At 53.8% G+C, this 19,033-nt stretch overlaps 10 protein-coding genes across 10 annotated transcripts; 6 read left to right on the top strand and 4 right to left on the bottom strand.

Moving 5' to 3' along the window:
* Window positions 1-549: 549 nt before the first annotated feature.
* CLAFUR5_03202 (uncharacterized protein) lies at window positions 550-2,345 on the top strand (the record flags this gene model as incomplete). The annotated part of the gene is made up of 3 exons (XM_047902350.1): window positions 550-1,571; window positions 1,685-2,066; window positions 2,133-2,345. 3 exons carry the CDS (start codon window positions 550-552, stop codon window positions 2,343-2,345), a joined length of 1,617 nt encoding a protein of 538 aa, XP_047758835.1.
* A 496-nt stretch (window positions 2,346-2,841) lies between these two features.
* CLAFUR5_03201 (uncharacterized protein) lies at window positions 2,842-3,507 on the top strand (the record flags this gene model as incomplete). Its single annotated transcript, XM_047902349.1, has 1 exon — window positions 2,842-3,507. One exon carries the CDS (start codon window positions 2,842-2,844, stop codon window positions 3,505-3,507), a length of 666 nt encoding a protein of 221 aa, XP_047757792.1.
* Window positions 3,508-3,732: 225 nt separating this feature from the next.
* Window positions 3,733-4,245, top strand: CLAFUR5_03200 (uncharacterized protein; the record flags this gene model as incomplete). Its single annotated transcript, XM_047902348.1, has 1 exon — window positions 3,733-4,245. One exon carries the CDS (start codon window positions 3,733-3,735, stop codon window positions 4,243-4,245), a length of 513 nt encoding a protein of 170 aa, XP_047757793.1.
* Window positions 4,246-4,766: 521 nt separating this feature from the next.
* On the bottom strand, window positions 4,767-5,413 carry CLAFUR5_03199 (uncharacterized protein; the record flags this gene model as incomplete). Its single annotated transcript, XM_047902347.1, has 3 exons — window positions 4,767-5,081; window positions 5,131-5,290; window positions 5,385-5,413. The coding sequence occupies 3 exons, from the start codon at window positions 5,411-5,413 to the stop codon at window positions 4,767-4,769; spliced, it is 504 nt and encodes a 167-aa protein (XP_047757770.1).
* Window positions 5,414-5,721: 308 nt separating this feature from the next.
* CLAFUR5_03198 (Putative amidase) lies at window positions 5,722-7,328 on the top strand (the record flags this gene model as incomplete). The annotated part of the gene is made up of 4 exons (XM_047902346.1): window positions 5,722-5,905; window positions 5,993-6,730; window positions 6,764-6,976; window positions 7,042-7,328. The coding sequence occupies 4 exons, from the start codon at window positions 5,722-5,724 to the stop codon at window positions 7,326-7,328; spliced, it is 1,422 nt and encodes a 473-aa protein (XP_047757771.1).
* Window positions 7,329-7,935: 607 nt separating this feature from the next.
* CLAFUR5_03197 (uncharacterized protein) lies at window positions 7,936-9,187 on the bottom strand (the record flags this gene model as incomplete). Its single annotated transcript, XM_047902345.1, has 3 exons — window positions 7,936-8,694; window positions 8,746-9,062; window positions 9,145-9,187. The coding sequence occupies 3 exons, from the start codon at window positions 9,185-9,187 to the stop codon at window positions 7,936-7,938; spliced, it is 1,119 nt and encodes a 372-aa protein (XP_047757774.1).
* A 2,289-nt stretch (window positions 9,188-11,476) lies between these two features.
* On the bottom strand, window positions 11,477-13,945 carry CLAFUR5_03196 (uncharacterized protein; the record flags this gene model as incomplete). Its single annotated transcript, XM_047902344.1, has 2 exons — window positions 11,477-12,108; window positions 12,175-13,945. The coding sequence occupies 2 exons, from the start codon at window positions 13,943-13,945 to the stop codon at window positions 11,477-11,479; spliced, it is 2,403 nt and encodes an 800-aa protein (XP_047757775.1).
* Window positions 13,946-14,452: 507 nt separating this feature from the next.
* CLAFUR5_03195 (Caltractin) lies at window positions 14,453-15,078 on the top strand (the record flags this gene model as incomplete). Its single annotated transcript, XM_047902343.1, has 2 exons — window positions 14,453-14,455; window positions 14,509-15,078. 2 exons carry the CDS (start codon window positions 14,453-14,455, stop codon window positions 15,076-15,078), a joined length of 573 nt encoding a protein of 190 aa, XP_047757772.1.
* A 667-nt stretch (window positions 15,079-15,745) lies between these two features.
* CLAFUR5_03194 (uncharacterized protein) lies at window positions 15,746-15,962 on the bottom strand (the record flags this gene model as incomplete). The annotated part of the gene is made up of 2 exons (XM_047902342.1): window positions 15,746-15,830; window positions 15,865-15,962. 2 exons carry the CDS (start codon window positions 15,960-15,962, stop codon window positions 15,746-15,748), a joined length of 183 nt encoding a protein of 60 aa, XP_047757773.1.
* Window positions 15,963-16,218: 256 nt separating this feature from the next.
* Window positions 16,219-16,971, top strand: CLAFUR5_20150 (uncharacterized protein; the record flags this gene model as incomplete). The annotated part of the gene is made up of 1 exon (XM_059462987.1): window positions 16,219-16,971. The coding sequence occupies one exon, from the start codon at window positions 16,219-16,221 to the stop codon at window positions 16,969-16,971; it is 753 nt and encodes a 250-aa protein (XP_059318894.1).
* Between the last annotated feature and the right edge of the window lie 2,062 nt (window positions 16,972-19,033).

The following is a 19,033-nucleotide window of genomic DNA, read 5'->3' as shown; positions in this document are numbered from 1 at the left end:
TGCGCAAGCGCGCAGCTCGAGCAGTAGGTAATACCTCCTAGCGAGGATATAATGTACCACATACTGACCTTTCACTAGTGCGATCAATGTCAGTCTGCTGACTTGCTGATTGTTCCATCGCGATTGGTACTGACTTGTCACCAGGTAGACGAAGGAAATCGCGGTGCGATGGCCATGCTGAATGCAGCGCTTGCAAAGTGGTTGGGTATGTGCTTATGAATTCCTCATGACAGGGCCGCACTGATATGTCTCAGACTTCAATGCTCATATGGTCACACGATCAAGCAGGCTCGCGGTCCATCCTATGTGGCGCATCTGGAGAAGAAAGTGAATGATCTTGAACAGCAGGTCAAGACTGGACCGGTCGCAACCGTGGCCGAAGAGGGCAATGGAGGCGCTGGCTCGGCCAACCACTCTCCCAGCTTCAACGGCTCTTCGCACAGCAGCCCAACATTCTCGGCTCGACCGTTCATCGACTCGTTGCCTACTTTGTCGTCCCTTGTATCTGACGTGAACAGCTACTCCAACAGCTCTACTCTTCAACCATCGATGCCAAACAGATATGCGAATCGCTTGACCACGATGACCAGGGAGCCGAGGGGCAAGCCCTACGGTATCGACATACTTCGCCAGCAATGGAATTATTGCAACCAAATTACATCGCCGCCTATTTCGGATCGCCCGGAGTCATCCCTAAAAGTGGTGCAAGCATTGGACTCCATTTTGCCGATCGACAGCATACCAATCAACGGCAATGCTCATCCTTTGCTACCAATAAAGGCAGAGCTGCTGCACTGGGTTGGAATAGCATTTTCAGAGGCGTTTGTTTTGTGGCCTTTCATTGACAGAAGATACATCGACGGGATCGTGTTTCGGCTGTACAACACGAACACATTCGGCCAAGATGAGAACGACCACGATGACTTGGCGCTGATCTACTCACTACTGGCCCTTGGAATGCGCTTCGATATGGCCAGCACTGCCTCAGCGGACACCAGGCGAGTACAAGGGTTGGCGTACTTCGCGGCTGCTAGAGACATGGCGCCATTGCCAAACTGCGACCGTAGTCTCCCGGCGCTGCAGACTATCCTGTGCATGGCATTATACCTCAAGGCTGGTGCCGCTCTGACGCGGGTACACGCGTATGTGTGTGCTGCTGCTAGTGGTGCGCTACGGATGGGACTACACGAAGCGGTTCCAGGCTATCCGGCCGATGAGCAGACGACACGACAGCGCGTATGGTCCACCGTCCGCATGTTGGACGCATACGTGTCCAGCTCGCTAGGCATCCCGCATGTCATTTCATCGCGAGAACAGAACGTGGCGCCGTTTCCACTATGGTCCACAGCTGTTGTTGATGAAGAATTGGTTCCTTGCATTGCAGCCTCGCAGCTATCCAACATGTTGAGCGGAGCGATTGATTATACGTATCGCCATACGTCTGCAGGCAAGGCTGTAGATGGTGGTAGCTACACCATTAACGAGCAGAACCTTGCGACGGCCTGCGACGAGCTTGAGGCATGGACGCAGAACTCCCCAGCACTGGCCGTACCCATCGAGAATATGACCAGGTGAGTCGCTGACCGCATCTGGCCGCGAGCTACGGCAACTCATTGGACAGCCAACCCGGCCGACCAAGCACTGCACATTCCACAGTGGAAGTATCGCTGACAAACTTGCGCAGATTGCAACTGCTGCTTTCGTATCTACACGCGTGGGCACACCTCACATTGCTGTCACCGTTCGTACATCATCTGCACAACACGCAATCGCGCTCAGAGAAACCGACCCGAGAGGCTGCCTACGCGCACCGAGCTGTTCAGGCAGCCCTTTACGCTGTCCAAGTGGCCGAAACCCTCCACAAGCGCCTTCAGCTCCATGAAGCATACTTCACCACAATCGACGTCCTCGTCCAAGCCGCAATGGTTCTCCTTGTAGTTGAGCTTGGCAGCTCCAACTCGAGCCTCTTATCCGAATCCATCAAATACGGCAAGCGAGCGAAAGAGCTGTTGCTCAACCTCTCCCTGCAAAACCCAGCAGCAAAGGAATGCTGGGAAGCCTTATCTGTATGTTGGTCCAAAATGCAGAGTCCTGGAAACGAACACATCACTAACGGGGTCTTACTTTCACAGCCGATGCACCAGGCTGTCAAGAACATGGGACAGCCGTATACACAGACCACTGCCAAGCGACCGGCAACGCTGGTGGCGCAGAGCAGTGTTGATTCTGGAATCGATGTCAACAGCCCCGAGATGGGCTTTAACCCCAACCCATTTGTGGTGCAGCCGAACGATCTTGTGTTGAGCCTGCCTCCGAGGGCGAGAAGGGTTGGTAGCGGTGGGTAGACGAAAGCATAGGACAGTCGGGCTGGGAATAGCGCACTCATGGCGCTGGCTATGCGTTGGCAGGGCGTTCAGGAAGGCCTTGTCTGGCATGGATCGATACCATGATACCATGAGATAATACTACGACGGCGTTTGGAGAAATGAGATAGCACTAATGTATACCGTAGCTCGCTTAGAGAATGATGATGATAGAGATAGCAAGTCTCCTCTCCTCTCGCCTTGCCCTCGCATCGAAATCGTCGACTGATCACAGTGATGCTACAGAATAGCTCGGACATAGCTCCGCGAGATGCAGGAGAGGGAGGTGTGGTTACACAGCAGGACCCCCGACTCGTTCCCAACGCAGTGGAAACACTCAAAACTTTCGTCCGAGCCGAGCTCCGAGACCCTTCGGCTGCATATTCCACTGGCTCAATCGTACATTCGTGAGTTCTGCAGAAACACGGTCCTTTGACCATCTCGATCGCGGTAGTCACACAGGATGTATTGAGCAACCATGGCCCAGAAGCGCACATCGACAGAAGCAGAACTCCTCCCCGTCCGAACTCGCCGAAATTCCAAACGCAGCAAAATCTCTCCACCCAGCGATAGCAGCGAGCAGTTGATCGCTTCCGTCTCGGAGGCTTCCGCTATGCGCAGTAGTCCAGGCGCCTCGGAGGATACGCGACAGAGCAGTCCGCCTACACAGGATGAGGTAGAAGACGATTCTGACAGCACTGTCTCATCCATCTCAAGCGACAGCTCTTCATCAGACGACGACGAAGATGAAGATGGGGATGAGAATGAGGCTGAGGAGGACGAGGCAGTTGTGACGCTCGGCGGCCTGAAGAAGCCGCAAATTGATGCGCAACGATCAAAGGAAGACGCAGATGCACTGAGGAGGAAGTTACAGGCTTTCATGCCGAAGATGCAGCAAGCGAATAGCGCACTGGCTGCGAAAGGCGCGGCGTTGAGTATGGAGGGTGTTGCAGAGGATGGGCAGCATATTGAGATGCATTTGGGTCTGGGTGTGCTGGAAGAGCAGCGTGATGGCGACGCTGAAAGTGGGAGTGATGACGAGGGAGAACAGCAGGACTCGAAGGATGTTATGCAGACGCTGCTGGGGTTGGCCGGAGAGCAGAAGAGATACACTGTCGAGGAGGTGAAGGATAACAATACTTGAATGGCTATTCGGAAGGAACATCACTTTGTCGGAAGCGCATTGATAATGAACACTCATATGGATGGGTACTGTAGACTTACGTGCCTGCCAAGCGCAACCATTGGCATGTGGCACGGAAAGGATTGGCCGCACAAGACGTTCTGGATCTACACTTTAGCGCCTGGCCCATCAAGCATTTTTCATCTCCAAGGCACGATCGACTATCGATCCGAACAACTGCCCACTATGGCTATCACTCTTGCTTCCCTCATCAAAAGCCTCGACAAGATATCATTGGAAGACCTACAGCAACTCGATCATAACATCGTTCGCGCGAAGAATGCAATGAGCTGTCCGTTACTACGCATTCCGGCAGAGCTTCGGAATTGTATCTGGTATTTGGCCTCAGTCGCAGACTTGAAGCACCAACATAAACTCAACCAAGATACCGCCGCCCTTGGCCCGGTGCAGGATCGACCTCTGCATCCACCATGCTTCATCAACACCTGCCGTCAGATCAGAGCAGAAGCCGCACCCATACTGTTCGACTCGATCATGATTTGGGAGGAGTGGCTAGGCAACGACTTCTTCCCAGCCCTGAATAACCCACGTGCTTACCCATTTCTATGGACGAAGCTGGCGCCACACCAGATCATGAGCCTGCAACTCGAGCGCAGATACTATCTGCCAACCTTAGCTATTCGGTACAACTATGCAGACGATTTACCCAAGGCATGGGCAGCAGTCACATTGCGATAGGAGTGGTCTCATCCACTTCGCGGCCGAGGTCGAAGTGCCGCCAATTCAATGGACAACCACCGGCCCTCACTTCTGTACTCAGCTTTACAACGATCTTTTGAGAGGATTGGGGAGGCGAGGAAGCACGGCGATACGAGGATGCCGCCGAGGAAGTTCAATGCTTTGCTCCAGTATGGGTCATGCTGCCGTCGAAACGTCCGAGGCTCAGGTGTGATGGTACGAGAACGACCATACCAATCATCGCACAAAGACAGTAGCACGCCCTACAATGCCTCCAGAGATCTGTGCTGACTGCCTCAGGCTGGGATGTGAGGTCCTCAGAGGGAAACCTTCTAGGACGAGGTAGCGAAGCTAGTAATACGAGCCTTTTATGACGATGTATGCAATTGAGCTACCTTACTGATCACTAACCGACAAGAGCAACATTTTGCTTCGCATAAGCTGAACTCCCAACCAAGACACCATCCTCCCAACCCCCTGTACCCATCTTTACCGATCTCATCCATCGAAGCCGAGCACTCCTACTTCGGCACAACAGTCCCATTCTGATAAGTGACCTTAATCCCAATGTCAACTCCCCAAGCAATACTGTCGAACTCCACATCCAGACTATAAGCCTGCCATTGGCCTTTCCGATTCCTCTTAACCTTGAACAAGTTGAAGCCTCTCACAGGCTGTAGCCCACTACCAACATTCTGGGAAATCCAGAACCAGACAACCTTATCACATGAAGCGATGATGTCGAGGGTCTCGATACCGCGCGGTGGGGCTGGTGCTCCGCCGATTTCCTCGAGGTAGGCTTGGCGCGAGGAGGCAACGAGCCCGGACGAAGTGAGCTGGAAGTTGTTAGTAGGCAATCCAGGGCGTGAGAAACGGATGATCTACAGATTGGCCCTTGAGGGAGAAGATTGAGTTGGAGTATTCTTTGAAGTCTTGGGTGAGGATGGTCTGGGCGGTGGAAGCTGCGTTGCGGTCGGTACGGCCTAGGATGCCGACGAACTTCGCGACGAGGGATCTAGCCTCAGATTGGGAGATGCATTGAGCGCTGCGTTGTGTCGTGGCCGCGGAGATGAGGGAGGCCAAGGCTAGCGTCAAGGAGAGGATGAGGCAGTACCAAGAGGGAAGAGTGGCTTAGTCACTGCATATGCACGCCGCTGGATATTGCCATTGAGAAGATGGCATCGAAGGGGGGGAAGGCCTATTTCCACTTGAGGAGGACTTCCAGATCAAGTTGTAGGCAACGAGCGAACGGAGAAGGAGAAGGACACGATGGACATGGTTTCGCGAGGATCACGCGTCGGGAAACTTTGCTTGGCGACAACGCTCCTGCTGTCCTCGGCTCCTGCTCTGGCCATCAACACGAACCTCGACGCATCGAGACATCATGGCTTCGGTGTCGAATCGCAGACGCTGGGCCGACCACTGCCGTTTGACTTTCCAGATCCAGATGCAGCGAACAGCGCCGAACTGTTTCCTATGCCGAAATGCCACGGCGTCGTGATAGAGGAGGCTTCCATTGACGAGCTGCAAGAATACCTGTCGCATGGCAACCTCACATCGCAGCAGCTGGCTATGTGCTATCTGCAGCGGATATGGCAGACTGATGACTACATCAACGCCGTGCTCGAGATCAATCCCGACTTCCTCGAGTTAGCTCTTGGTCTTGACGCTGAGCGACGAGACGGCCATATCCGAGGACCATTGCATGGCATCCCATTCATGGTCAAGGAGAACATCGCGACCAAAGATCGGATGGAGACGACGGCTGGGAGCTGGGCCTTACTCAGCTCGGTTGTCCCTCGAGATGCTCACGTTGTGGCGAAGCTGCGTGCAGCCGGTGCTTTACTCACGGGCAAGGCGACTTTGAGCGAGTGGGCAGATATGCGAAGCAACAATTACTCTGAAGGCTACTCAGCTCGAGGCGGGCAATGTCGCTCTGCATACAACCTCACGGTGAGCCCTGGCGGCAGCAGTAGCGGATCTGCTGTGGGCGTGGCAGCCAATGTCTTTCCGTTCGCGCTTGGGACAGAGACGGATGGGTCAATTATCAATCCAGCTGGGCGAAATTCGATCGTAGGTTTCAAACCGACTGTTGGGCTAACCTCAAGAGCTGGTGTGGTTCCCGAGTCTGCACACCAAGACAGCGTTGGCTGTTTCGGTAAAAGTGTCCGAGATGTGACCTACGTGCTTGACGCGATCTATGGACCCGATGAGAGAGACAACTACACCTTAGCTCAAGTTGGACATACGCCATCAGAAGGCTATGCACAGTATCTCACGAACAAGACAACTCTTTGCAACGCAATCTTCGGCATCCCGTGGTCGAGTTTCTGGGTCTATGCCAGCGACGAGCAGCTCGAGGTACTACTCTCGATGATCGCACTAATCGAGTCTGCTGGCGCCACGATCGTGAACAACACCGAGCTTCTAGACTATGAGACAATTGTCTCGCCAGACGGCTGGAATTGGGACTACGGGACTACACGTGGCTACCCGAATGAGTCCGAGTACACTGTAGTCAAGGTCGACTTCTACAACAACATCAAGTCTTATCTGGCAGACCTTAACAACACTCATATCCGCTCACTGGAGGACATCGTTGAGTACAACTATGCAAACGATGGCAGCGAAGGCGGTAATCCATGGCCGCTAGGGAATCCAGCTTTCTACTCCGGACAGGACGGCTTCTTGGCCAGTACGGAGACGAAAGGCGTCATGAACGAAACATACTGCAGGCATTGAGCTTCATCCATTCGACTTCTAGAGAACGTGGCATCGATCACGCACTGTTTCTAGGCCCAGGCGGAAAGCAGCTCGATGCACTTCTCGTCCCACCAGATGTGGGACAGAGCTATCAGATCGCTGCTCAAGCAGGCTACCCCATGATAACCATTCCTGCTGGGATCTCCTCGGCTACTGGGATGCCTTATGGACTTGCTTTGATGCAGACAACATGGCGAGAGGATGCCCTTGTACGCTGGGCTTCCGCAATCGAGGACCTCATGGCCAGCACGCCATACAAGCGGACGCCGCCGAAGTGGTTCGGTTACCAGGAGCGGAACATACCAGTACGCAACTTGTAATAGGCTTCCAGGCACAAGGTTCGATGCCCTTAAATCGACTCAGAATGCCCTAATACCTGTAGCATGGTCCGTGATATCGATCCAATATATCAATGCCATGGACATTGGAGGATAGTAGCATAGTAGCTATCCCAACGGGACTCTCAGTGGTCAACGCCTCGCGTATCGACTCTCGAAATACTTGGCGCGCCAAGAGCTATATGATGGAGTCCGCTTCACTGGCCTGGTAGGTATACATTGAGAAGAAGGCCAACGACGCGCTGGCCCACATGTCAGGTCTTCGCCTCCTGGAATTGGCTCGTGCAAAGGCTTCAATCTCATGGCTCTCTTCAATCTTCCCTCATTGTCTGCTTTCCACATGTCATTATCAGATGAAAGCTGTGTTCTGACGCGAGCAATCAGCTCTGGTTCGCACAGGCTGCATGCAACACATGCTAAACTGCAATCTGTCCTGCCGGAGACGCGAGAGAGCCCTTCTTAAGCCTGCCCTCCTTCTCCTTACTCTCTCTCTGCTTGTCCAGACAACATCCCCCCTCCTCCACCTCCAACAACCACCAACAACACCACCTCTTCCCCTCAACCACACTCCTTTGGACCACATCCATCTCTATCGACATCGATATCCACCAGACACCACGCTATACGCATAGCATCCAACACATTGACGCGCAAGGCTCGCAAGAATGCGTTTCCGCGGTCTTGCCGTCACAGCAGTGGCAATCATGTCTTTGGGCATGGCGGCCGGTGCTGAGACCACCACTTCCAGCACCTCCGTGACCTCGGTCACTTCGGCGACCTCAAGCAAGTGCATACCGCACAAGGAGACCAGAGATAACACTGTCATCGAAGTGGGCTGCGAGACTACCACTGCCACGGCGACAATCAACCAGGGACCTCCGAATCCCGTGGGCGGCTCTTCTTCCACCTCGACATCGTCGTCTCTCCTCCCGGGCGCTGCATCTGCGGATAGCTTCACCCGATCACTCACCACAATCCCACAAGCAAGCCCTCCCGTCGGGAAACTCCCGACAACTACCTCGTCGTCGACTACTACGTCGATTCCAATGGCACCACCAGGCCCAGAAGAGCCGCACAGCGAGCTTCCGTCATCTTCGACCTCGACTTCTGGCCCAGTATCAACCACATCGGCGCGGAGCTTGACCTCGTCCTCAAGCAGCATCAAGATTGTGCCGCTTCCCAGCCAGTTGTCGACAGAGATTCCCTCGTTGTCGAAGTCAGTGCCGACCAGCACTCCCTCGCTGTCGTACAGCTGCCCGCCGTGCGATCCTAACGCGGCTCCGAAGACAGTGTCAATCGAGTGCATTGGAGGGGTTCTACCAGTAGCGCCAACGAAGGGACTTGACCTCTGTCACTGTCCCTCGGCCAAGACTGTGACCGCTTGCTATCCCCCGCGTACAATGACTCCGGGTTCTCCCGTCCAGACAAGCACCCACTCGGCATCTGGATTCGCTCTATTCACCTTCGCGAACGGGACAGTCTCAATGATCCATTCGACTGGATCTGCTGCCTCTGGTGCACTTCCAACCGGTGCTGGTCCGACCTCGAGCAAGTCGAAGTCCACGATCTTCTCAGCAACCACCCTCACGCTGCGCAGGACAAGATTTGAGACGCTGTCCAGAGTCTCGACTTCCTCGGCCACTCCGGTCAATGTTCCAGTCTCGATCCCGACTATCAGCACGAGATCGATCTCTTCGGCTCCTTGCGCGGCAGTCACTATTACTGTTACTCAGACCACCACGAGCATCAGCACGTTGACCAAGGTCGAGACGGTCCTGGAGGGTACACATGTGCTCACCCGTCAGCCAGCCCGTAAGTAAAGATCTTGGCTCGTTGCCCATAGCCTACTTTGCTAACATCTTCGCTAGACACTGTGGCTCCTCGCTCGGTCCCAACTTCCCCGCTACCTGTCCCGGTATACCCACACACAGTATCGGGAAGTATAGCATGGCAGTAATTAACTCCCACTTGGTTTTTTCCGACTTCCGCAACATCGCGTCTTGCGGACTTGTGTCAAATTCCTGCCGTCATAGTCAGTATTATAATCACTCGTGCCTGTACACCGAGATGCCAGACGAAGCTTATTCCCAAGCCTCTTTTTGTGTCGTACATTACCTTTCAGCCGATAAAGCAGGTCTGCAAGGCGCACTTCACTCGAGCATATCACCATAGCCATGCTAAGCAAAACCACTTTGGCCTGTTCAAGCGTTTGTCCTCAGCTTGGGCTATGACGAAGCGCTCAGCGCCTCGCCCAAGCTTTACGAAAGGAGACGATCCCAGGAACTCAACCGACTTTCACATTCCAATGTTCATACTCAGTTGACGAAGCTTAAGCGGGTATGTAAAGCCGCGAAGTGCACTGCCCTCGAACAATTCATCACAGCCTTGCGAAGCTAGAGCGCTTTGGCATGTTCGAGCGATGTCCCTCAAACATCGAACAAGGCGAGGCACTTGAGGTCCAGCGAGACACTTGGGGAAGATGATGCTCCTGTCAACGACCGGGATGCGCACTGCTTTCGAAGATCGCGCCACGCGCTCCGCACTCCTGGGGGGCGTTAGCATGTCCGAGCCACATCGCTTGGCTCGAAGTGAGACGAAGCGCTCCGTATCGAAGGCAGGGCACGGAGCAGATGATCGATTAGACAGCTCGATGGGTTCCCATAGACTGGTGTACAAGATCTGCCGGCAAAATCTGTCGTTGCTCTTTCTCCTTGAGACTAGTAGTCGAGACAGTGGTCCTGCCTTCGTCCACTCACCAGCGACCAGAAGTGATCGCGAAGCGCCCTAGCCTCGTCCACGCGATTATGCGCCATGGGGAGCTGCAGTGCTTCAGCACGTTTGAGTGACGTTCCCTGTCTCGAGGAAAGACGAAGCGCTTGTGGTCAGGCAGCTGCGGTCAACTGTCTCTAGGTTAATACTTCGTCACCGACCAGACATGGCGCAACCTGCTTTTCGCGAACCGGAGAAGGGTTCATTGAAGCTGCAGCGTCCTCACGCAAAAGTGTGCTGTTTGAAGTAGAACGAAGCGCAAAGCGATAATGAATGCTTCTGACTCTATTTGGGATTGCATTTGTCCCTGATCGCACTCATTGGCGGTGCTGTAGCGACGAGTAAGCCCCTGCTTCTCAGGGAAGATCTTGCGAACAAATCTCTTCTCTGAATGCTGGCGAGTTAGTTCTTCGCGATAGGTATCCGGCAATAAGTCGGTCATCTTCCCACACTTACAGGATCTGATTTCCCCATCTCGTGGCGAGAAGACCGCCGTCCCTGAGGTCCACGAGGACATGATGTAAGTCTTGTCAGCGATTTCCTATGCACCTTCATCGCGGCGACCTTATCATCCCTCCCGTGAGAGTGAAACAACGGCCGCTTGTCATCCTCGCAGGCCCGGCAGTACACTTCACAATGATCAAATGGCTGTCCGGCAGCTTCGAGCGTCGCTCCTTTCTCCTGAGCAAGTTGGTGGCTGAGCATCGAAAGGACGTGCCAGATCTCGAAAGTCATCTGCACGGCTCCGCGGTGGGGCTGGAACATGATAGTCTGAATACAGTCAGACAGTCGAATACACTACTCGAAGGATGCAATATTCCTTCGTGCTAAGATACAGGAATGTGAATCAATGCAGCGCTGCTATGGAAAGGGCTCACGAGAGCCCAAGCAAGCGTGCGTGAAACCCTCGACCACCAACGCCACCATCGGTCTTTCAAAGGGGTATCTTCGCGGAACGCCGTCGAAAGGACTTTTAATATGCAACCACCAACAACCAACGCCGAGTGCTTGCCATTACTTCCACCACTTTCCATTCTCACAACGTTGTGTCGCGGACTGGCCTCGACTGGCGCTGTGTTAGTATGGGTGCACTTACCTTTGCGTGAGGAGACACCCTCAATTGTGACATCGCAGCGCAAGGGCTCCTCTGTATTTGGCTAGATTGCCGATATGGTCAGGTCGTCGATCATGGTGATGCTGTAGTGTTAGTGAATACTAGGTTAGTATGCGTCTGTTGGTGCTGCATGGGTGCTGCTGGTGGGGATTATGATGGGTGAGGGTCGCGCTTGGGCTGCTCGCAGCGCAGACCGGTGCCTTGGTGGATGGACGAGATGCCAGTACGCCAGTTGTGGGCCGGGCAACTAGCCAGAGCGTGCCTTTTTGAGGTCGGGCTCTTCCTCGCCGAAGTCGAACAAGTCGTCATCAGCATGCTCTTCGAAAGAGCGCTTTCCGAGCGGGGAATTGTTCGCAGCGGCTTCTGCGGGCCTGTCATTGGAGGCATCTTCTTCTACGTCATCGTCGAAGATGATGTTGTCCTCGACTTCTTCAGCGGTAGCGGCCGGCTGGTCCTGGGCATCCGTGGGCGCCTCGTCTCCTGGTCCGTCTTCTGGGTGTTCGCCATCAAGTAAGTCAAACGCAGTATGGAATTGGTCATCATCTTGAGGCTGAGCCTCGCCTTCAACGCCGTTTTCCAGATGGTCAGCGTGGCCTTCGTTGTGCTCCTCGTGTTGAGCAAGCTCCTCTCCAGCTTCGGGGTGTTGCTGCACATCGGCCTCTTCGGGTTCCGGGTATGCGAGGTCCGCATTGTATGGGTCCTCCGCGCCGAAGTCGAGACCTAGCTCATCATTGGCAGTTCCTTCCACGGTGGCTGGATCTTGGCCGCCATCGTCATGGTGGGCAGCTGCATAGGCTTCATCAAAGTTCAGGTCCTCGGCGTAATCGTGCTCTTCAGTGAGTGGTGCGAGCTCGTGGCGACTGTCCTCCGCAGCGGTGTCTGATGGATTATATGTCAGATTGTCGTCGTCGTCATACATGATTAATCCACCGTCAAGGGACTCACCAGTGACATCGTTCTTGTGAGCAGCTTGAACGTTTGCTGAACTTGCAGCGGAGTCCAGTGCGACGGCTTCGCTGTTAACATTCTCATCGTGCGTGTGAGCATCGCTGTGATCCGCCACTGGAGCAACAGCGCTGTCCTCAGCGCTGCCATCGAATTCTTCCTCGGGGTCTGGATATTCTGCGTGCTCATCATACTCTTCGTAGTTGGTGTCCTCGATGTACTCTTGACCTTCATGCTGACCAGAGTAGTCGCCTTCCTCTGCATAGTCATTATTCTCATCATACTGCTCGTGTTCGCCCTCGGCGGCATTCTCTGTGAAGTCTTGTGCGTGATCGTGCTCGGCCGTGGCATCTTCCTCGTTGCCGTTGACGTCCTCAACTAGTGTCTGCTCAGTGTCATTGGCATCTTCATAGGCTCCCTCTTGTTCTGCTTCTTCGTCGTAATGGTCATCGTCTGGGAGCTGCGCGATAGCAAAGCTGGACAGCCCTTTTCCTTCCGAAGCTGCTTGCTTGTACATCTCAAGATGGCTGGTAAATTTGTGCTGCACAGTGAGTGTCAAAGAGAGTGGCGGAACGTCATCATAGCCGTCATTACGGTGCAAAAGCAGATAGACATCCAGAACATCTTGAAGACTGATTTCAGACGCAGCAGAAGAATCTTCGACAAGGAAAAGGCCCATGGTATCAAAGCAAAGGATAAGATTCTGATCGTCGGAAACAGTCTCACCCGTCGTCACAGGTAGTCGCTCTCTGCAGCTCTTGATCAAGTCAGAGAGACTGACGTTAGCGAGATTGTCATTCTTGAGCAGGCCATCAAGCTGATTGCGAGACTTGAACAGAGGCAGAGCATGATGACCGTAGCGCACAGTCATGGGATGTAAGCCAGTGTCTGTCGGGGTTGGCGGACCTTCGGAAACTTGACGAGTGCTCGTGTAGAGAGTGCCTGGAAGCTGAGGGGGCGGCTTGCGATAGTGCATCTCGGTGCTGGCTGTTTCTCCTTCAATAGTGGCTGCTGGCTCAGCATCGTCCGCGGTGCCGCTCTCGACAGCTTCCAGTCCCTTCGTCTCGTCCTCAAGCGGGTACAACTCCTGGTTACTCTCGCCATGTACATCTGGCACGTCTACGCCAGCCTGCTCGCTGTTTGCCGGTGCTTCTTGCACTTCAGCTGGCTGCGCGGCGACTTCAGTGGCCGGCTGTACGGTGCTGTCGACCTGTGCTGTCCCCTCAAGTCCCGAGGCGGTTGCCTCTTCGAGCAGTGCCTCTTGAAGTCTCACTTCTTCCTCGGGCTGACGTATGATCTCTTCATCTGCAGGCTCCACCACCTGTGACTGTATTTCGCCCGTCGCGTTGGAAACGGCCGCAGTATCGTGTACAGAAGGCTCGGTGGCCTCGAATATGGTATCTGCAAGTGGCACTTGACCGTCATACTGCACGTCATCGTCATCATCATAGTCAATCAACTCCTCATCTGCTAGGTCGAATGGGCCAGCTTGATCACTATCCTGCATCACTTCTTCGTTGACCGGCGCAGCGATCACATTCTCATCGTCGCCCATCATCTCGTCAGTGGCAGTCGGTGGTCGTACAGGGTCGCCATCCTCGAGCATGTGCTCGTCGTCGGTCAGCTGAACGCCTCCGGTGTTGCTGTAGTAGTCGTCGTCAAAGTCGATGTCGATGTCGCCGTCGTGCAGGTTGCCCGCAGGCGATGATGACACTTCCATGCTGTCGTCGAGTGGAGGTAAGGAAAGGGAGGGGAAGGCCATGGTGGCCATATGTTAAGGCGAGTCGCGCTCGCAGACGCGTCGGTTGTGTTCCGGTGGCTTGTAGGTGTGACCGTGAGAGTACAAAGAGAGATGAAGCAGCCAGACACGTCGAGAGAGCGCGTTCTGTTGCGAATCCGGACTCCGATGTGCTTTGTCACTGTTAGACACGTGCGGCGAAGCGGAGGTGGTGGTCTGCTGAGAGATGCAGGTGGACGACACTTCGAGAGCTGTTTGTGGTGGTCTTTATTACTATGCGCCGGTGGTGTCGATGTATGTCGTCGCGCGTGAAGAGAGTGTGTGGCGTGGTGGGTGGTGAGTCGAAGTTGAGAGTGAGGACGGCGAAGGAGGGAACACAGGAGGAGCCAGGGAGCTGAAAGCGGGCAAGATCGCCTTTGTGCTGTCCGACAGGCCTTGGCGGCAAGGATGCGGCTCACTTCATTCACTATCGACGTCGCTGCTTGTGGCAGTCGCGAGGTTGCGATGTTAGGTGGCAGACGATGAGGTAGAACGTAGCAGATGGTCGGTGTCTGTCGTCGTACAGGTGCTTAGAATCGCGCTGACCAGTTCACTAGCCTCCGAAACGCAAGCAGCCAGCGGCGGCAGCTGCACCTAAACAACCCGCGAAACGAAGGTCGAAGCTCGCCAAAGAGAATGACATTACCGCCGACCAAGAAGCAGAGATTCAGGAAGCCTTCGCCATCTTCGCACATCCAGATGAGGACAACGAGTCGAAAGAAGGCGTCATTGCCGCAAATGAGCTCAGAAGATGTCTGATCGCCTTGAATGCACCACCCCAAGATCAAGACACGCTGAACGAATACTTGGACATTGCCGACCCCGACGAGGCTGGGGTCATCACCTACGAGCACTTCCTACCGATCGCTGCGATAGCCTTGAACTCCCGCGACGATGATCCGGATGCTTTGAATGAAGAAGTCACGAAGGCATACGGCCTCTTCACCAAGGGCGAGGACCGGCAGATCACGCTGCATGATCTACGAAGGGTCACGAAGGAGCTTCGCGAGGATGTTCCGGATAATATCCTCAAGGATATGATTCGAGAGGCTACTGCTGGCGCACTCGGTGGGGTCAGCATGGAGGATTTTGAATCTGTCATGCGACGGGCAGGTGTCTTTGGCTGAGGCGCTGCCTGCTGTCGAGCACCATCAAGATCGTTAGAGGAGTTCAGGGCGCAATGGGCTATACCCGGTGTGTATTCTCTGTATCATTCCGTTCAGTTGCCAAGATTTCATGCTTTCATTTGCGGGCTTCATCATTGGTCGGCGAGAGCTGTTTACATTTTCTCCCTCCAACTACTCGGGCCACAGGGCTGATCGGGTTGTGGGTCAGCCAAGAGTTACCATGGCATCGGGAAGGCACGTAGAAGAGTCAAGTGCGACTGCAGCGCCTCCTGCTCCAATATGGACATGCTGTTGGCGACCTCTAGCCATCACTAGGTCACTCAAGATTACCCGGAGCCGCGGACGTTGCATCCTGCCTTTGGCACCTGCGTACTTTGCGCTCAGAATGAATAGCAAACTTGGCGCAACGAGTCCTAATGCACCTGGGCGACTCGATCGCATCGTCCACCGGCGCTTGCAAACAAACATAGTCATAGTCGTGGCTGCGGTTCCCCAACTCAAGGCCCATGGACAACCCTGCCCGCAGAGCAATGCCCCTCCTCCACGCACTGAACAAGGACGTCTGCGGGCGAACTGCAGACCCGGCACAGGGTGCATTGTAGATGCCATCGTTGCACTGAACATACTACCCTGAGACAGTGGCAGCTCTCGAGACACTGCCATTCTTTCACACGTCTGAGCTGGCCCCTGGCCGCTCTGTGGCCTCCCAGCCTTCGGAAGTAATGATGATTGACGCAGCTCCACTATCCGGCCTGCGAACGACTCACACTCGCAATGTTGGCTTACGCCGTCCATGTCTGGCCATCGTCCTCATCGTCTCCAATCTGATGCGACTCCAATTGGTCGATAGAGCTGTGGTACTCCATGTCCTCATTATCTTGCATTGTCACGCCTGCCAGTGGTAGAGTTGTTTGGAGGGGTACGGTAAGTAAGGTTTTACTGTCCTCAAGGTGAATGAAACTTTTCGTCGCATGCATATACCTTTCTCCTGCTATCCTCTGTTACCTTGCCACTACCATATCACAGCACACCACAAGTTGCCACAGTCAAGCACAACGCAACAACAACAAGATCACAGCAAAGTCACGCCTGCACGGCAAGATTTTCTAATCCACTTCGAAGTACCTAACGCCTCCGATCATGGCTTTCCTCTGCAACTCAACTCACACCAGGGCACTTGAAATGGATTCCACCGGCATGGATCCCATCGACGTAGAGCCCTTTAACATGGACTACTTCGAGCCACAGCTTTGCGACATGGAATCCTTCGATATGGACCCCCTCTATATGGGAGCTCTGTATATGGAGCCCGTCAACATGTGTCTCCTCAACATGAAGCGTCTCGGTATAAAGCCCATCGACAAGACTCCATCTTCGGTTGCGATGGAGAGCAGCTCCATCAGCCACTCCAACGCCACTGCCAACACCAGCCAGCAGAAGCGTCGCCGCGACTCCATCATCGACCCTGCCTCGGGCGATAATGAGTTGCCTCAGCCAAAGCGCTCGCGCCACACAGCCCCTCCGTCGCAACAGCAGAGCTCAGCAAGCATCGACCTGACTGGACACAACGATGCACAGGATGTCGCGCCACCTCGCTCTGCGGTCATGTCTGCGCCCGCACCAGCGACTCCACCCGCCCCGGTCGCATCGAAGCCTTCAAAGAAAAGGAAGCGCAGCGAGGAGACCTCAGGCGCCGAGAAATTCGCACCTCCAATCTCGTATGAGGAACAAATGGCCGTGAGGGCCGCAGGCGACAAGTTAATCGCCGACCAGATGGCTGAGCTTGAAAAGTCAGGCTTTTCTAACGTGGGTGAAGTGTGGAATAAGCCAAGAAAAGCGAAGCGAAAGGCCGATCGTGCGAGGTATGCAGCGATGAGGTCGACGCACGAGTAGGTGCTCACGTGGAGACCTATGTGCTTGCAAAGAGGGTATTGATGAAGGAGGAGGCCGCCGAGAAGGTACGACGAGTAGTATAGCTAGAATCTAAAGTAACGGGAAGCGATGTTCTGAGGCACAGCTGTCATGGCCGGCCGAAGAATATCTAACCCGGAGGAAAGTAGAGTACATGTATGATTGGAATGCAATACTATATCTTAATATCATGTCCACGCGCCCATAATGTCAGTCTCCTTAAAGTCACCGCGATTGGGATCCTCTTAGCTAGCGCATCAGGCAATGCATGCTACTGTACACACATAGTCCAACGGTCGACAGCAGTGCATGTTGTCTCAAGGGGTCGAATACAGTCGCGAGGGACGAAATAGCGCGTCACGCAATGCATGCTTCACCCTTGATACAATGATCTACTACAGTGCCACGCTCCACACTGACCAAACCGCCCAAAACAACTGGTGGGATTATGTTCATTTCTGAAAGTGTTGTTCTATCTCTCTATTCACATCCACACCACCTTGTTCTTCGTTCTGCTGCGTCTATAGTCACAATGTGTATCTACTGCGTTCTTCTGACCCCTGCTGAATATGATATTCTCCAATCTCTCGGGTGATATGGCTGTCTTGAGCCTGCAGTGTCCAGAGCATTGCGCACCTGATGCCTTGTGGGTGCGAAGAGCGGTTTGAAGGTCTTAACAAGGTCTCTTTGCGAGCACTTGATGCCCTTAAGTTTGCAGTAGTGATAGGCTCCTACTATCTGATTCTTTTGAGGTGTTGAAAGGTGTTTGGTCATCTTGCAGTAGCTTCTCCAATCCAAGAAACAGGTGAAAAGTTTGCGACGGTAGCACGCGACAACAACACCACATATAGCCAATCCAAGCACGACAATTTGTTCAGTGATGTATCCAGATACGTATATAAATTTGCTGGTTGCAATGGGCCTGATATTGGATAAAGAAAACACGATTGAAGATGTGGTGTTGTTTTTTGGTGGAGGTGGGCGCTTTGGTCCGTATGACGCGTGAGTGCGTGCTGCTCCATGAGCTCCATGACTGTCGGGAGTACCGAACGAAGGCTATGGACACAAGGTGACTGCCCCATGACTCGAAGGAAGACAGTGATGGCGAGCGCTATGAGCTACGCCTGGTACTTTTGATCTTGTCAATACGCTCGAAGGCGAGGCGCGCTGCAGTGCTTCCACTTCTTCAGCGATCGCTGTGCTTCGCTGTTCCTCTTGCTGTGCCTAAGAGATGGGTCAATTCTTGCATGAACGGCCACGTCCTTTGTCTACAGCCTTTGGAAGCTTATGTGAAGTGACAGCAATTGAGGTCGGTACGACTGCTTGAGAATGGTCGATATCGGATGGAAGAGCAACGAATGGGCTGTAGTTGTTCTGATGCAGGTAATATGGGACACGAGAGAGAGCGAGAGAAATGCAGCAAAATGATAGGGAGCGAGGACGTTATGGCAGCGGCTTCTCATTGAAGTGAAGTTACACTATCATACAGAAATATCGTGAGATCTCGATCGGAGTCTGATATCCTTGCCGCCGTCTGTTTCGCACAATGCAACCATACTTTCTCAGTACCCAACTCCTGTCCCATTTCTGAACGTAACCCCATCTGAGTATGCAAGCAGCTTTTTTTGTTACAAAGTTTCGTATCGTATCGTACCATATAAGATGGTTCCGTTTCTGTAATCCTGATGATCATATCACAAAGGGAAGATGCAAGTGAAAGTAGCTGCAGAGCCAATGATGCGCCGTGATAGATGCTGTCGCAGTTTTGGTGGTGGTACAGGATCAATGACTAAGTCGTTGTCGATGATATCCAAAGTACGTGCGCCGTATGCATGTTGCAAGATCGCGGAGATGCTGTGATTCTGCTGAAGAAGGAAACAAGTGCCTCGCTGGGCTACCCAAGCTGTCGAAGTAAAAAGCCAAGCCTTCTTCTATCGTCTCAAATCGTAGGCCGTTTCAAAGAGTTCGTAGCTCATGCTGCAGATGAAATGCCGTAAGTCGTGAGTGATGGCGGTGTCCAAACGCCGAGGAGCATGGCTGCGGT

This window comes from Fulvia fulva, chromosome 2 (assembly GCF_020509005.1).
Source record: "Fulvia fulva chromosome 2, complete sequence".
NCBI classification, from domain to species: Eukaryota; Fungi; Ascomycota; class Dothideomycetes; order Mycosphaerellales; family Mycosphaerellaceae; genus Fulvia; species Fulvia fulva.
The sequence above is the reverse complement of the archived record's forward strand: the minus strand, read 5'-3'. Positions and strand labels throughout refer to the sequence as shown.